The sequence below is a fragment of the Brassica rapa genome, chromosome A07, assembly GCF_000309985.2.
Source record: "Brassica rapa cultivar Chiifu-401-42 chromosome A07, CAAS_Brap_v3.01, whole genome shotgun sequence".
NCBI classification, from domain to species: domain Eukaryota; kingdom Viridiplantae; phylum Streptophyta; class Magnoliopsida; order Brassicales; family Brassicaceae; genus Brassica; species Brassica rapa.
In genome coordinates, this window is record NC_024801.2 from 3063290 (window position 1) to 3080933 (window position 17644).

Genomic DNA, 17644 nt, shown 5'->3' on the forward strand with positions numbered 1-17644 from the left:
GACAACGTGTCTGCTGAATCTTATTATGAGATTCAGAAATTGGTTTATAGTCTTGGGTTACCCTCGGAGATGATTGATGTTTGCATCGATAACTGCATGATCTACTGGAAGGAAGATGACAAGTTAGAAGAGTGTCGATTCTGCAAAAAACCACGATTCAAACCGCAAGGCCGTGGGAGGAATAGGGTACCGTACCAAAGGATGTGGTACCTACCAATTACAGACAGATTGAAAAGATTATATCAATTTGAGAGGACTGCTGCGTCGATGAGGTGGCATGCCGAACATGTCTAGAGAGATGGTGAGGTTGCACATCCATCAGACGCAAGAGCGTGGAAACATTTCAAACAAGGTACACGGAGATTTTGCTACAAATATTCGGAATGTGTATCTTGGGTTATGCACCGATGGATTTAGTCCATTTGGAATGTCTAGTAGACAATATTCTTTGTGGCCAGTCATTCTTACGCCGTATAATTTACCGCCGGATATGTGCATGGAACAAGAATTTCTATTTTTGACCATATTAATCCCAGGGCCGAAGCATCCAAAACGGTCTCTTGATGTTTTTCTTCAACCGTTGATAGAAGAGCTAAAGCAATTGTGGTCAGAAGGGGTGAGGACGTACGATTGTTCCTTGAAAACCAATTTTACGATGCGAGCAGTTCTGATGTGGACGATAAGTGATTTCCCTGCTTATGGGATGTTGTCTGGCTGGACAACACATGGAAGATTATCTTGTCCGTATTGTCTTGGATCCACGGATGCTTTTCAACTGAAGAATGGTAGGAAGAGTTGTTGGTTTGATTGTCATCGTCGGTTTCTTCCACTTGCCCATCCGTACAGAAGAAACAAGACATTGTTTCGACACAAAAAAATTATCAGAGACAGTCCTCCTCCATATCTCACCGGCCAGCAGATCGAAGCGGACATTGATTATTACGGAGCTCAGGAAACAGTTAAGGTTGGAGGAAATTGGCATGTTCCTGGAAATATGCCTGATGGGTATGGTGTATCTCACAATTGGCATAAGAAGAGTATATTTTGGGAGCTACCGTATTGGAAGGATCTTCTCTTACGCCACAATCTGGATGTCATGCATATCGAGAAGAACTTTTTTGAGAACATCATGAATACATTACTTAACGTCCCTGTGAAGACAAAAGTTAACAAAAAGTCAAGGATGGACTTACCTGATATTTGCTCAAGAAGTGAGTTACATATCAAGAGCAATGGAAACGTTCCTGTTCCCATCTTCCGGTTGTCATCAGCAGCGAAAACAACCTTGTTTGACTGGGTTGCATCGGAAGTTAAGTTTCCTGATGGTTATGTTTCAAATATGTCAAGATGTATTGAACGAGGTCAAAAGTTCTCCGGAATGAAAAGTCATGATTGTCATGTGTTTATGCAACGACTGCTTCCATTTGCTTTTGCCGAGCTCCTTCCAGCAAATGTCCACGAAGCACTTGCAGGTAATTATAAATTTATATATATACCTATGTTACGAAATGTTATTAATTTGATTCCTTTTAAAATATACAGCCATCGGAGCATTTTTCAGAGATCTTAGCACACGTACGTTCAAAGAAGAAGTCATCGAACAACTTCATCAGAACATTCCGATCATATTGTGCAACCTGGAGAAGATATTTCCTCCTTCATTTTTTGACGTCATGGAGCATCTAGTTGTCCACCTACCGTATGAAGCATTGCTTCGTGGACTTGTTCACAACGGATGGATGTATCCGTATGAGCGACAGATGAAACATTTGAAGGGGAAAGCAAGAAATCTTGCAAAGGTAGAAGGTTCAATAGTTGCAGGGAGTTTGACAGCCGAAACATCTAACTTCACATCATACTACTTTGCTCCAACTGTTCGTACGAGAAAAAGAGTTCCTAGAAGATATGATGATGGTGGAGTACCGACATCATATCCAATTGATGGTGTTCCTGACATTTTCTGCGAAATTGGACGGTTTGGTGGTAAAACGAAAGAAGTATGGTGGTCATGTGAAGAAGATAAACATAGTGCCCACACTTATATTCTGCTCAACTGCGAGGATGCAATGACCCGTTACTTTGAAAGGTAAATATTTTTGTGAATGTTAATTATATGAATTGAAGTTAATTATGTATGATTTGATTATTTGTTCAATTTGCAGGATGTTTGTATCTCAAGACTCCAAATCACGTTAAGATCACTTGGTTTAAAATGTTTGCGGTAAGATTTTTAAATTTAATTAAATTTTAACTTTTAAATATGTATATATTTTTTTAAATATTATTATTAATTGTAATTTTTTCAAATTTTTTGTGTTTCAGCAAAAGTGGTATTGGTCTTTGGGAATCACCGAGATGGTGAAGGCGGAATTCGTTGCAAAAGCAAAGATCCGCCTCTGCAACACAGTCTCCGATTGGAAGGACAAGTGGGAGCTCGACGGGTATGAGGGAAAGCCCACTGAGCTCACGACGGATGTGTGGGATGGCCTCATCGCCTATTGGAAGCACCCGTCTTCGATCAAAAAGGCCAGTTCGTGCTCGGCTTCTCGAAGAACGAAGGATAAAGATGGTAATTTGCCCATGCTTCACAGAACCGGCCAAAAACCACATGCAGGCATCCGTCTAGACGTTGTAAGTTTTGTTTTTAAATATTTATTTTAAAATATTCAATTAATATAACTTTTAATATTTTTTTTTTGTAGTTGAAGAAGACGGGAGTCTTACCATCTCTGTCTGACCTATTCAAGATGACTCACGCCACATCCGACGGAGTTTTTGTGGATCCTGCATCAGAGAAACTCGCTCAAGCAGTGGCTACTCGGATTGAAGAACGGGAGACGCAACTAACTCAGGAGTCTCCCGATGGATTACCCGTCACATTGTCCACCGAAGAAGCCGACCGAATCTTCGAAGAGGTAGTACAACTAAATTTTTTTTTTTCATTATTTTTAATAACTATATTAATATATGTTTTAATTTTATAGCTGGCTCCTAGAAAGAAGGGCCGAATAGTCGGTATAGGCTCTGTTAACCAAGTTGCAAGGGCAACTTCGTCATACACTTCGAGACGGGATGAAGAGACTTCTCAGATGAAAGCTCGAATGGATAGCCAGCAGGTTCGTTTAGACTCTCTTGAGGATTTGCTAGACGTGATGGCTGTGGGAAACCCGGTTATGCAGAGAATGTTGAGTCAGAGACGAGCCGCTCTTGGGTTGCCAGTACGAGATCCCCAAGAGTCCGATCCAACCCGTCAACAGCCGAGCAACCCCACCGACTACTTCGATGATATGTAGTTTTTTTAATATTTTTGGTTTGTATTATGAATTTAAATATTATGACTTTTAAATGCTTTTTAATATATGTTTTTTATTTTCATATTTCGTTTTAAAATTAAAATTATTTAAAATTAAAATTATTTAAAATTCTGAATTTTAAATAAATTCAAATTTATATATATATTTGAGGTTAAAAACAATATTCAAAATATAAAACGAAACGTCGATGTAGGCTCGACGTAAACATTTACAACTGATTACCGTCGAAATGATTTACGAGTCTTTTACATCGAAGATTTTACGTGGTCTTTACATCGAAATGTTACGTGGAGTTTACATCGAAACATTTACGAGGGTGTTACAACGAAATAATTTACGTGTGCTTTACATCGAATCCATTACGTGGAGTTTACCACGAAATTTTACGTGTCATTTACGACGAATATCTGCCCTGCGCTTTACGAGGAATATATTTCGTCGTAAACGTAACAAATCATTTACGACGAATCGTCGGTTACGATGGGCGTTTTACGACGAAACGTGTTTCGAGGTTCATTCGTCGTAACACCCCGTTTACGACGAAGTTACAACGTATATTGCCCTCGTAAAAAATATGTTTTCTTGTAGTGAGCATACAAGTGGCAAGTTCAATGCTAACATATATATTTTATCACACGAGTTAATGGGGCATGTTTTACAGATGTTTAAGATACTTGCAATTATATAAAGATATTTTAAAATCCCAAGTGTATATATATATATATGAGAATCGAAATCGAATCACATCTCTCACCAGCCAACAAAATGAAGTTTCCGATCGGTTACATAAATGGATGACGGCTTGTCATGATGTTCTTGTTTTGCATCATCCTTTCCATACTCTGTTTTATAGCCTTTGTTTTTCCTCAATCTTACAATAGATTCTTTTTTTTTTAACACTGTTAACAATTACATCATCATATAATATCTAGATATAATTATCAACTACTTGCAACATATGTGATATTTTTTTTTGGTCAATCTTACAATAAATTCTTTCAATTTTTTGGTATTCTACGATCTTTGTAGATAATTTTTTTTCTTTCGTGAGTAATAATATTAAATTTTCAATATATATTTCAATAATATTATATGAAAATAGTTATTTTGAAAACTTTGGTAAAATTTTACCTTAGATTTGAATTTTTAGAGAAAATAATTATAATTCACTTTATTGGAGCCACACATGACTTACCTGATGGAATCAAACACTCAGTTGGCGACTATTTCAGTTTAATCAAAGTTTTACGAAAATATATCCACAAATTTAGGATGAAGGAATGAACTAAATTTCATGAATAAAATTAATCTGGAATTTAGCGAGTTAGGCTCAAAAACAAAATTGTTTTAAACTTGTAAATATTTTTTTTTTAAACTGTATACTTTCTTATATGTTATTTTGAGATAAATAGGAAAAACATTATTCAATTGATATTAGTTTAGCTAAGTTTATCTGTGTTAATTAATCATCATAATGTTAGTTCAAATTCATGAATTGATTATTAGTGTAATATTTATATACTATCTGAGATAGTATTTTTAAAAATATTATTTTCTAAATTACTTTTAAAGAAAAAAAACTTTTAAGCCACACACACACACACACATATATATATATCTTCAAATTTTATTTAGGGATGCTTTGTTTTTGTATTTATGTAAAATATTCCCAAATATTATTAAGTAAAAAGATAAATTAAAACTTTGTAATGGCATTATACATAATAATTTCATATGTTCTTGTGATTGATCACTCTTATGAATTAAGTAGGAGCGATACAGATAAAAATGAATTCTTTAATAATATTGCGTTATATATTATTTTAAGAGAAAAAAGTGATATCAGTCTCCCTAATTTTATTTTAGATTAATTAGTCATCATAATTTTATTCCAATTCATGAATCGGTTATCTGTTCTATTAAAATAGAAGTTACAAGTTCTATTTATGTGTAATATTTTTAAAAATTGATCACCCTAGAAATTCATGTTTCATTTATTTCTTAATAAAATTTTGGCATCGTTATTAAATTACTTCATATATTATTGACTATAATAACTACTTTTCTATAAGATCGGAAGGAAGCAATTAATTTGTACATTTAAGAATCATGATCCATGCATTTTAATTATCTGAAAACACATGTAAACGAAACATATAATGTATTAGTTAATCTGTGACAAAATAATAAAGACATAAAAAAATATCATTCATAATCTAAAAATTGATTCTCTATCAAATGCAATGCATATGAGAGTCCTAAGATGATTAATTATATTCCTAAAAACTATAATATAATTGATAATTTTTTATTATATATAACTTAAGTTGAAAATAATTACATGTAAATTTTAATTTTCATAATAAGATGTTAAATATAAAATAATTTCAAATTTGTATAAGAAAGTATATATTAGTTCGTGTAATAATTAAATATAAATCCCATAAAATAAATCTATAATAAGAAGCAACAAACATATATATGGTGGATTTAAAAATTAATTGATTAGACAAAAATGTAAACAATAGAATTATCGTGTTTGCAAAATTAATATATACATAAAAGTGAAGAAACGCCCGCACAACCGTGTGGGTCAGTGTCTAATTTACTTTAAAGTTAGTAATGACATAAAAATATGATCAGATCCGATGATCAAATAGTCAGTATATGATCCATAATCAACTTTGTTATTCTTTTTATTAATCTAGTCATTTGATAAAATAGGTATATAATAAATTATTTTAGTTGTTTTCTTTTAACATTTATTATACTATCTGAGAAAATTTTTTCTAAAAAACGAATTATCTAAAATGAATGTTTACATGATTTTTTATGAAAGATTTTTTTTGAAATCAAATATATATATATATGCACCTCTTCATAATTTTTGGAAAACTAAAATTAAAAATTTATTCAAAACCATTATGTAAAAAGAAATATTAAAATAGAAAAAATGACTATTTATGCGTAATATGTTTATTTAATTAAATATATCACTATTAGAATTAATGTTAGATTAGTACATCAAAATTGTTTTTTAAAATATTTCTCTCTCCATTTCAATATAAGTGTCGTTTAAGGTTTTTGCACAAGAATTAAGAAAATTGTTAAATTTTCAGTTTTATCCTTATTTAATATAATTTTTCGCTTGGTTTACTTGATTAATTAATTAAAAATGAGGGAAATTTTGGAAAACTTGTTTAAAATATGCTTTGGAAATGAAAAACGACTCTTATAATGAAATAAAAAATTTAAAAGTTAAAACAACACTTAATATGAAACAGAAAAGTATTATAGAGATTAGAGATAGCGACTAGTGTGGCATGGAATGTATGCTAGCATATAATATTTTTTTTTTTGCTAAAACGTTAGCATATAATAGTTTCTCGGAAATTGCAAAAAAACTACTTTTATTCGATTATTTGTCATTACGAATGCCGAACAAGAACATCCAACTAATTTTTTAAGCAAACATCAATAAAATATCAGTGGAACTACCCAAAAATAAGGTAGGGTCCTAACAAGATTCCTCATAATTGGATGATGATTATTCAGTAAAACATAATTAATATATACTGTATAGGCTGTATGGAGTATATGTTAGTGAAATGTACTTTTCAATGTAACCAGAAACCATTCAGAGAATCACCAAATTTTATTTTATTTTAAGTTCAAATTCTAATTTACAGTAAAATGTATTTAAATCCTGTTTCATTTTAACTCAATTATAAAGTAAAAACTAGGTTTACCTTAAAAATAAAATAATCAAATTATTTTCAGTTTTTAACTTCATTTTTATTCCAAAATAGAATACATTTACTGTAAAACTTCATTTTACTTTGGAATTATCAAATTTCAAGTAAAAATAAAATAAGATATTAGAGATGCTTTTGGTATTGAAATGAAAACTTATATTGCTACAGAAAATGTTAACATATCATATCTGGTATCTAATGTTTTTTTAATCAGATCTGGACACTGGATCGGATATTTTTGGATCACTAGGTCACTAGATCGACTGTAGTTGAACTGCGGATCATCTATTTAATTATTTTTATAATATAGTTGTATATTAATATAATACTACTAATCACTGTAAGATATTAAATAATTTCAAAATTTCAAGTATATTTTTAAAAATATAATTCAATATTTGAAAATTTTATTTTAATTTCAGTTAGTACTTATCATGCAAAAAAATCATTTGATTAATTTATTATGACTTTGCAAAATATTAAGATAACAAATAATTAAATAACAATTTTTATAGAGTTAACTTTTAAATTCACAAGAAACAAAGACTATAAACATAATAAATTATAATAATGAAAATAAACTAATACTAAATCATTTTAACAAATTTTGCTTTTCTCCATCACCATTCTTTTCATTTTCTTCAAACGACACACTAAAAGTTTAATAAAAATAGAAAAAGTACAAATAAAAAATTTCATTTAATGTACTATTAAAAAAATATATCAGATGTTAAAAAAATGGTATTAGGTTTTTATGGGTTTATATCGGATGAATCGAGTCGTGAGTTATTGGTAAGTTTTTGGGTTCTTATCAAATTATTAAGTTAAATATTTTTAATAATTCCGAACCGAATTATATATGGATCAGTGGATTTATCGATTCTTTCGTGGATCCGGGTCGGTATGAAATCATTGCTTGCATCAATGATGACTAGTGAAACAAAAATATGAACTCATATTTGCATTAACTTCATTGATAAATCAACTCTGATGACAAAAAATCAACTCGTTTATCTTTTTCCATTAGGAATAAAACTACCAATGTTGTTCATGTCGATTCTCATAGGGCTTCCAGGACAGACCATTATACTTTTAACCAATGCTGTTACTGGTGACTTTCCTCTTAGGTTGCTGTGCTTTCTGGAGTCAGAGACAACTACATTCTCCATTTTTTTCTTCACTAAATTACCTAACATTGATGTCATCCATCCATTGCATCATTATCAACTACATCCAACTTGCCTTCGAGTGGAACTCCATTTGATGGCTCGATGCTTCCTAAAAAACCGACGACTGAGTCAATTCGCATATCAAATGAACCTTATCTTCATCCAAAAAATTAAGCAACTCAGAAAGAGAAAGAGAAAGAGAAAGCTATCAAAAGTCTTCTGATTGATATGATCGTATTAAAACCTAGTAATAAGCCTGATGTAAATTTTTGTTCAAGATAGAAAGAGATAGAAAGCTTAGGTAAATGGTGTGATGTAGCGGAAGCTAGATAAATAGGAGGATTTTCATTAGACTTCGAATACCTAAAATCAATGTCTTCTTTAATTCTTTGAGATCTTTATTGATTTATAGAAAACAAGAAACAAAAAGAGAAATCTTAAATTTATTAATCAAATAATAAATAAAATACAAAGTTAAACCTAAACGACTTTATATAAGAAAACCGCAAAAATCCTTAAACAATAAAGATAATTATCTAAATTTAAAATAATCAATAAAATAAAAGATAATATATTTGAATATTTTCAAATATCTATATGCGTCAATAAATCTTCCTTTTAACCATCGTATTTTTGGGATTGCAGTTAAGTCATGAAAATTACTTATTCATAATCCTAATGCGAAAAACACTCTAAAACAGAAAGGAAATTATGAAAAATATTCATATAACGTAAAGCACCAAAACTTATAAATTTAAACACTTAACAATACTTACACTAACCTAACTATGGCCACGTATTGTTACTCTCCTCTTCGACCCAGAGCATGTCTTCAGACTCCAACTCTGGTTACGTATTTGACAACTTCTCTGCATTTACCAGCAACTTGCACATGTATTCTGACCATTTCACCCAAACTTCTTACTTTTCACTCTCTTGCACCTAAAAAGCCACCACAAAAGCCAAGATTCAACATAGCCATAATCCTTTAGGACAGCTAAACTTTTAACTATTCTTTTTTTTTCTCTTTGTTTTCCGTTTCCGATGTCGTTCTTGTGGTCTTCATTTGACAATTATTGATCTGAACTTTGAAGAGCCATCATAAAACTTATTTCGCCATGTTTCATGTGTATTCTTGTTCTAGAAGATACCTAAAATAGAAAAAGAGGACATTCAGTCTAAAGTTAAAAAATAATCAATAAAATGATGACAAAGAGAATGTGTCCTGAAGATCGGAAAATAAAATATCTAAACACTAATAATTGTGTTTTATGATAATCCTAAACACTAATAACTAGATGATAGCCCGAACGCATACGCGGGGTGAGTTTATAATAATGTTTGTTCATTAAATAGTTTTAACATTTTGTTATATTACAATCATTATCGATTATAAAACAACGAATACAAATGTTGGTCTATTAAATATATCATCGTTGTTGAAGAGTTAACGTATTACATTTCATTTTAATTGTTTTCAAGACTTAATATGCACAAAAGGAAATTAAGTTTTACGGCTGACACAAATCACCAAAACCAAATAGGCAACCCCGATTGTTTAATTACGAAAGGAGATTAGGTTTTCTGCCCTTGATTTATTTACTATTGACTCTCCATAAGTGATTTCATTTTATACCTCTAAAAAATTTGTGATTTCGTTCTTGTCTTTGTTTCATTGATATGAGTTTAGTTTCTTTTTTAACTTTCTCTATGAATTCGGTGAATTACATAAGTGTCAATTTAAAAAGATGGACATATGTAAATATTAGTTTCACTCCAGATACATATCTAAGAATCAAAATTTTGAAGAAAATCATCAGCAAACTATATTAACATGTTAGTGTTCAAATCTAATATATCAAGCTGTTATAGAATATAAGCGATGACTAATATAAATGTATGTCTAGTATATATTCACCATTTTGGTTTAAAATCATCTAATTCTAGAACAACAAAACAAATTACTTGTTGTATTAGCCTACACTTTTGAGGTTTAGTTACTTAAGATAATAAAGATACAAATATATATAATACTTGACCATTCTAGTATATGTAAACTACGTATATGTAAACTATGTATAAACTAAGAACTGTTTGATTTATTAAATGATAAACTAAAAAACTTATAATAAATAGTTAAAATCTCTCATTCTTACAATGTTAACAGCTAGATAGGATATTACGGAGAAATAATATTAAACAAATGATCAGATCTCTCATTCTTAGAACAAACTCAAAAGGAAGTGATTGAAATCTTGTCATGATATTTCCTTAAAAAAAATTTATGAATAAAAATAAAAAATAAATTATTTAATCTGAATAAAATATTATATATAGTGCTTTCAATATTAAAAATCACTATGATTTGGAGAAGTGTGTTTCTCGGATTGTGAGGACCAAATAAGATATCAGAAACCACATATTTAAAACATAATTTGTATACATAAAAGTATATACATTAGAGTAAGTACATAAATAAAAACCAATACCTTTTGTTAATTTACAATCATGTTTTTGGTAAATAAATCAAAACAATCCTTTTATTTACTTTATATGGTATAAATTAAACTTTATTGATATTGACATAGATATACAGTATATTTTAATATAAATATTTATTATTGACACTTCATACTCATATGATTTTTTTTAACATTTGTATATTTCCTATAACAAAAATTTAAACCATTAATAACAAAATTTTAATGTTGGATTTTTCAATACAAATTTTAAAAAGTTAAAATATTAAGATCTCAATAATTTTTCATTGCAAATTTGAAATTAATATATTTTATATTTTTATATATTATATAATTTATTTCAAATGATATATATATATATATATATATATATATAATATGAATATCTATTAATGAGACTTCATATTCATACAATTTATTAGGACTGGGCATTTTATCCGATATCCGAACCCAAATTGGTAATATCTGAACCCGAATGGATATCCGAAGATAACCAAACATAAGTATACTTAACCGTATATTTCTAGTTTACTTCTCTCATTTTATTCAAAATATTTATATTAATGATGCACATTGTTCAAAATTAGATAATATACATATATTATGGACTAAATCATTTGCTACTCACTTAAAATATATATCAAGCTCTTGTTTCTTGCATTAATGATACACTAAATATGAATCCTTGCTACTGCCAAGTTAACAGTTGTAATTATAGTACTTTAGATTCAATCCAGAGGACCAGTCTACACTTTACTCTTATAAATTTCAATATCAAGCTAAGAAGAAAATGGTTTTTAATTCAATTGGTGACGCGAAAAACAAGTAAACTAGAGATTGATTCAAATTAACAAGCGGCTAGCCTAGGGTATTTCATTGGGTGTTGAGCGAGAGCCAAACAATTATTCAAGCGCGGTGCAGTGCTTTCTAGAACTCGGATCACTCAGCTGGAACTCCCCACTGTCGTGGTGGTGATCTCTTTGCTGGTCGATCCCATCATCTAACTGTCGTTGAGATGAGAAACGACTGCAAGCCTTAGAGGTCAAGTCCGATCAGTTCACTTACTACCCTAATATCTACTTTCGCTGATTAGGGATACTAAGCTCATTCAATACATGTCAAGCTATCTCCTAAGCGGTTAGCTAGGCGATGAACTTAGGATCTAACATTAAGTGATCAGATTAATGGAAGCCTTAAGAATAGTATGGATGAAGAATAATCAAGAATAGCTTATCTATGTTTAGCTCATATTTCAACACCCTAAAAACCCTAGGCGAGCTAGATCACTACTCAATCATGATGCAAGCAGTCAAACACATAGATACTGAATGAAATTGCATAATAATAAGAGTAGTAAACAAGGGTTCAGAAGGTCTTCTCTATGAGAGAATGGATTCTTCTTCCTTACAAGTTGCAGATCGCAAAAGCTAATAGTTCTCTTGTAAAAACTAGCGTAAGAAAATAAAATAGGATAGATGGCGTCTTTATATGGAGGCGCCAATAGGTAGAAGAGAAATTAGGGCAACAAGGCCTTAATTCCCGAAAATAGAAGCTTCCTTATTTGTCGGGAACAACCTCGGGATCACTCCGTCTGCTTGTTCTGCTTGAGAACAGTCTCGGGACTGTTCGTCTTGAGTGTTCTACGCAAAATGCTCCAAAAGGATAGCTTCTCTTCAAGCACGCTCTCTTCGTTCTTCTACCAACTCCAGACCTGTAAAAGATCAAAAAGGACTAGACTGACCCGGATTAAGGACTCGAATCAATACAAAAACTCATATACAACGATGTGAAAAACACCATATATCAATTCCCCCAGACTTAGATCCTTGTTTGTCCTCGAACAAGGCAAGTATCAAGAACAGGAGAAAAGTTTGAAAGTGTGGGAACTCGCTTATTCTCAGCAACCATACTCTTACCACAAATCTCTGAACCATACAAGAAGTAGATTAGAACCACACATACTTACTGGAAACCCCTGATCGCTGTTCACAGATCGGCTCCTTACTCTACATCTTGACCTGAAAAAGCGACACTTTCGAGACCAAACTCCATTTGTTCAATTAGAATTTTCGTGAGCTTCTTGTCATGGGCGCTACTCAGGGTGGACGGTCTAGGTATGGAACAGGCTTTTTAATGGTGGAGTTAAAAGTGTTTAGGGGTTACCGATTTCTTAGAGGATGCAGGATATCGCACAAAATGGCAAGAGAGAACGGATCCATTGATGTCCACAGCCTCTACTCGTTTTTTGCTCTCTCTCGAACGGTTGCTCTCTGTCCTGGAACAGTCATCAGACTGCTCTACTCGCCCACTTCTATGTTCTCCGAAAATTAGCCTAAACTCTTTCTTGGCTTTCCCAGTGGCTCATGTTCCCTTGAACTCGTCTCCTTCTTCATCGTCAAATGCTAAAAATGAAAGGTATTTTTTTTTTTTTTTTTTTAGCATGAGAACAGAGATGAGGTGACGAAGAAGGATGTAGCATGTGATTTTGAGAAGGCCACTGGTGGATCTGATTCGCATCATTCTGCTATACTTGCACGATCCATTAGTCATGGATCAGTTGGTCCCTTGATCTGCTTGTTCTCCTTTCTGATTGAATTTCTGCAGCAGTAACGAGTAAGAGGCTGCGTTGATCCTTTCCTCTCCAACCTTTTTGCACATATCTGCACATGTAACATTGAAAAACAAATGCCTGAAGTTGGAATGAAAGCTAAGGTACAAGGTGGGAACTAGCTAAAGATGAGCTAGCTACTCAGGAACAGCAAGATGGATATAAAGGATAAGAAGTCCTGAGTATAGGTCTCGTTTCCCTGATCTAGTACCCATAACAAGAAGAATTAAAGTCCAGATTAGGTTCAGATATAGTGGAGTTGAGTCTACCCAGTGTAACCTGATCGGTGGAGAACTTCTGGAGTGTCAAATGAGGTAAGTCAGGGTGTTCCAGGTCCATGTGTGGGTCTTTCATCACTGCTAAGGTCACTGAATAAGAAGGTTAAAGCACGAGGTGGTTAAGAAATCATCACAAAATAAGGTCCTGATTACCACAATAAGTTTGACTGGACTGACTCGATCCTAGGGACTGACTCAATAAAAACATGGAAATTGTACAGAGTTTCTCCCCCAGACTTACTTCACACCATCCCTAGTTGTGAAAATAAATCGGAGGAGGCTAAAACACACCAAATCAAAAACAAATAGCAGGGAAATAAATAGTTCAGATGGATAAAACAAGGGAATAGGAATAGTCCGTTTGGACTCAGTCTGAATCGCCGCTGCTGGAGTGGCCGGCTGTTCTCCGGTTCCTCGGAAGTCTCTCTTCTCTCGTTGAAGTTCCCGCTGGTTCTTTGCCTGGGCGCCTTGTTCCTTGCGTCGTCTGCTCAACCTGACTTCTGATGCAGCCTCCAGTGAGAGCTCTGAGGATCCTCTTCATGAGGCTGTTGTTTTTCTTCTGGGAGTCCACCATCCAACGTCTGTAGGCGTGGTCATCAGTAACATCCGTGAGGTCCTCTAGGTCGTAAGTACCATCAGCAGGTGGAGTTATGTCCTCCACATCATCCCCTGCCGCGTTCTCTTCTGGGATTGGCGCTCTGGGGTCGACACACAAGTGTTCCGCGTTTGGCAAGAACACTATGTTTTCCAAGGTTGTGAAATCTGTTAACCCTGGAAGAGGGAGCTTGCAGTAGAGAGTGATCCCGTCCTTGTCTGCGAACTTGTATGTGCTTTCGTCGCGCAGGATGTGGCATGTGATCAAGTAGGCGGTGTCAATGTACTCAAGCTCAGGAACAACCGTGTAGGAATCCAGGTTGATGTTGAAGCGTTTGAACAAGGGTGTGAGAACACTGCCGCAGCGGTCTTTCTTGTCTTCCGTTCGGACCATGGAATCTTTGCGCTCAGAGAGCATCGTGATGAGAAGGAATCCAGGGTTTGTTTTCACAGTCTGAATCGGTATGACTCTGTCTCTACGGATCTCATCCTCGAGGCCGGTGTATAGAACCTGCAGCTCTCCGTTTGTGACCTTGGAGATGTGTTCCTTCGCGAATAGGATGTTGGAGACGATCTTGGCAATGATACGCAGAGTGGGGTTTCAGATTTGTGATTGATAAGCCTTGCGAGAAGTGAACTTTCCTGTCGCAATGAGATCCCAAAAGGCGTTTGCTGGCGCGAACTTTTTGTCAACTGAGACCTCTTTTGGCGTGTCTGCAATCTCGAGTAGTTCGTTTAGATCGTGGAGAGAGATGGAGCAGAACTTGCCGTCAGCCATGAAGGAGAAGTAGCAGTTCTCGTATGTTGGCGCAGTTGGGTTCTGGTAAGTAATCTGAGCTGTTGCGAGCACTTGCCGAACCAAATCTGGGTAGAGAACTTGGGCTTGGTAGCAGAGAGGAGCGAGGCCCATGACGTCGAGCGTCTCGAACACATCAGACTCGAGACCAAGAGCAGCTAAGGTCTCCGCGTGAGCAAATCGTGTGGGCAGGATCTCTGCTGCGAGAAGCCTGTTGTACCTTGCAGCGGACTCCTTGTCCCACCCCTCACAATTGTAGTCAAGGAGTAGTGGGTCATTGATGTTGATCGGTTGACCTTCAGCCTTGTTCGGCCATGGGTAGGAGGTTGGGACGTTCGCGGAGTGAGAAGGCGTGGCTGCTCCGCGAGAGGCCTTGAGTGCTTTAGGGTTCCTTGTTCTTGGAGGCATCTGCAAAACAAAGTTAATTTCCGAATTAGCCATGCTCAACGGTTGTTCAGAAACGATGGGACATTCCAATCTCTCAATTTTGCCCAAGTCCATCAATTTCTAACAACCTACAGCTTTCATCAATTCCCCACACAATCGCAATTACTCAAGAAAACAAAGGTAATAGCTACAATCTAAGATCCAATCGCTAAGCAAAAGGTAAAGAGGATTCGAGTAGACACTTCCAAACCGCGTTTTGGATGCGGGAAGGGGAAGGGGATCTGAGCGGTTACCTTGATTGGATTGATGTTCCTGCAAAACCAAACCGATCTCTAGAGGATCCAAGAGATTAGAGCAAAATCGATGAAGAAGAATAGGGAATGAGAGTTTTCGATTTAGGGTTCTTTGAGGTTGGTTTGCGGCTCTAGATATAAGGGGGGGTGGTAAGTTAGTGGGCCTTAAATAGGCCATTTCCCCTTTCCTCTTTTTTTTTTTTTATTTGAGCACTTACCTGGGAACAATCAGTGGAACAAGCGCCGGAATGTTCTGCTGAGAAGTGCACGATTTTCTTCCTGCAAGTTAGTTTTTTTTTTTTTTTTAGAAATAAAAGAAATATTTACACTCACCAGTGGGTTGCCTCCCACCAAGCGCTTCTTTTCAGTCACTAGCTTGACTTTTGTGAGCCGATTAGGCCTGAAGGGGATCACTTAAGGGTATTTCTACACCTTCAGCGATTGTTGTATCAGTAAGGTAAGGCTTGAGGCGCTGCCCATTAACAACAAATTCTCCTCCTCTTGTGTCCAGCAACACAACAACTCCATAGGGGCGAACCTCCTTAATGGTGAAAGGTCCTGACCATCTGGATTTTAGCTTTCCAGGGAATAGCTTGATCCTTGAGTTGAAGAGTAAGACCTGATCATTCGGAGAAAAGCTTCTGCTGATGATCCGTTTGTCATGGAAAGCCTTGGTTTTTTCTTTGTAGATTTTGGAGCTCTCATAGGCCAGATGCCTAATCTCCTCCAACTCATGGATCTGAATTGTTCGCCTCTCCTTAGCAGGCTTAATGTCGAAGTTAAGCAGCTTGACAGCCCAAGCTGCCTTATACTCTAGCTCCACAGGTAGGTGACATGCCTTGCCGTAGACCAGATGATAGGGAGTTGTCCCTAATGGAGTTTTATAGGCTGTTCTGTAGGCCCAAAGAGCGTCGTCAAGCTTGATGGACCAATCCTTACGCGTGGTATTGACTGTTTTCTGCAGAATGTTCTTGATTTCTCTGTTGGAAATTTCCACTTGGCCACTCGTTTGGGGATGATAGGCGGTTGCAACCTTGTGTTTCACGCCGTTCTTGCTCAGTAATCCTTGGAACACTCTGTTGATGAAGTGAGTTCCACCATCGCTGATAACCACTCTAGGTACTCCAAATCTTGGAAAGATGATGGAGGTGAACATCTTGGTTACAACTCGTGCGTCGTTGGTCGGACTAGCAATTGCTTCTACCCATTGGAGACATAGTCGACTGCAACCAGGATGTACTCATTCTTGTGAGAGGGTGGGAAAGGTCCCATAAAGTCTATCCCCCAGCAGTCGAACACCTCAACTTCCAATATGTAGTTCTGAGGCATTTCATTCCTTCTGCTGATACTTCCCATTCGCTGGCATGCATTGCATTTGGATATGAAAGCGTGAGCATCTTTGAACATTGTTGGCCACCAGAATCCCGCTTGGAGAATTTTGGAGACTGTTTTGAATGTGGCGAAGTGTCCAGCGTAGGAAGATCCGTGGCAGTGGTGTAGGATCCCTGGAATTTCAGCCTCTGGAACACATCGTCTGAAGATCCCATCCTTGCATTGTCGGTATAAATAAGGCTCATCCCAGAAGTAGTGCCTTGCCTCTCTTAAGAATTTCCTCTTCTCGTTCCCCGTGAACTTCTGAGGCTCCTTTTCAGCAGCTAAGAAATTTGCAATCTCAGCAAACCACGGTAGATCAGGATATTGCTTTTGGATTGTTGCCACAAACTGCTCTTGTTGCGAAGAACAAGCTGTTTCTATGCGCATTGGTTGTTCCGCGTAGCAAAGACCAATCGCATTGACGTGTTCCACTGGTTGTTCTTCGTCAATCACTGTATCATCGTTTATTTTCATTCTGGAAAGGTGGTCTGCTACTCCATTTTCTACCCCCTTCTTGTCTCTTATTTCCAGGTCAAATTCCTGAAGGAGGAGAATCCATCTCAGGAGTCGCGGTTTGGCATCTTTTTTCGTGAGCA

The 17644-nt window shown here is 35.1% G+C and overlaps 1 protein-coding gene across 2 annotated transcripts; it reads left to right on the forward strand.

The window, feature by feature from the left end:
- Positions 1-65: 65 nt before the first annotated feature.
- On the forward strand, positions 66-10591 carry LOC117126693. 2 transcript variants are annotated; one of them, XR_004449435.1, is made up of 3 exons: positions 66-1472; positions 1543-2915; positions 2985-10591. XR_004449435.1 is itself a non-coding variant. In XM_033275521.1 (2 exons), the coding sequence occupies exons 1-2, from the start codon at positions 278-280 to the stop codon at positions 2088-2090; spliced, it is 1743 nt and encodes a 580-aa protein (XP_033131412.1). In that variant the 5' UTR covers positions 66-277; the 3' UTR covers positions 2091-10591. The 2 variants fall into 2 exon arrangements, 1 of the variants encoding a protein (XP_033131412.1); XM_033275521.1 differs by having other exon boundaries at positions 1543-10591.
- Positions 10592-17644: the final 7053 nt, after the last annotated feature.

Excerpts from the sequence above, each read along its gene's own strand:
- LOC117126693 (XM_033275521.1), top strand. The coding sequence starts at position 278 with ATGCCGAACATGTCTAGAGAGATGGTGAGGTTGCACATCCATCAGACG. Across the intron at positions 1,473-1,542 it reads TGTCCACGAAGCACTTGCAG|CCATCGGAGCATTTTTCAGA; the intron begins GTAATTATAAAT and ends TAAAATATACAG.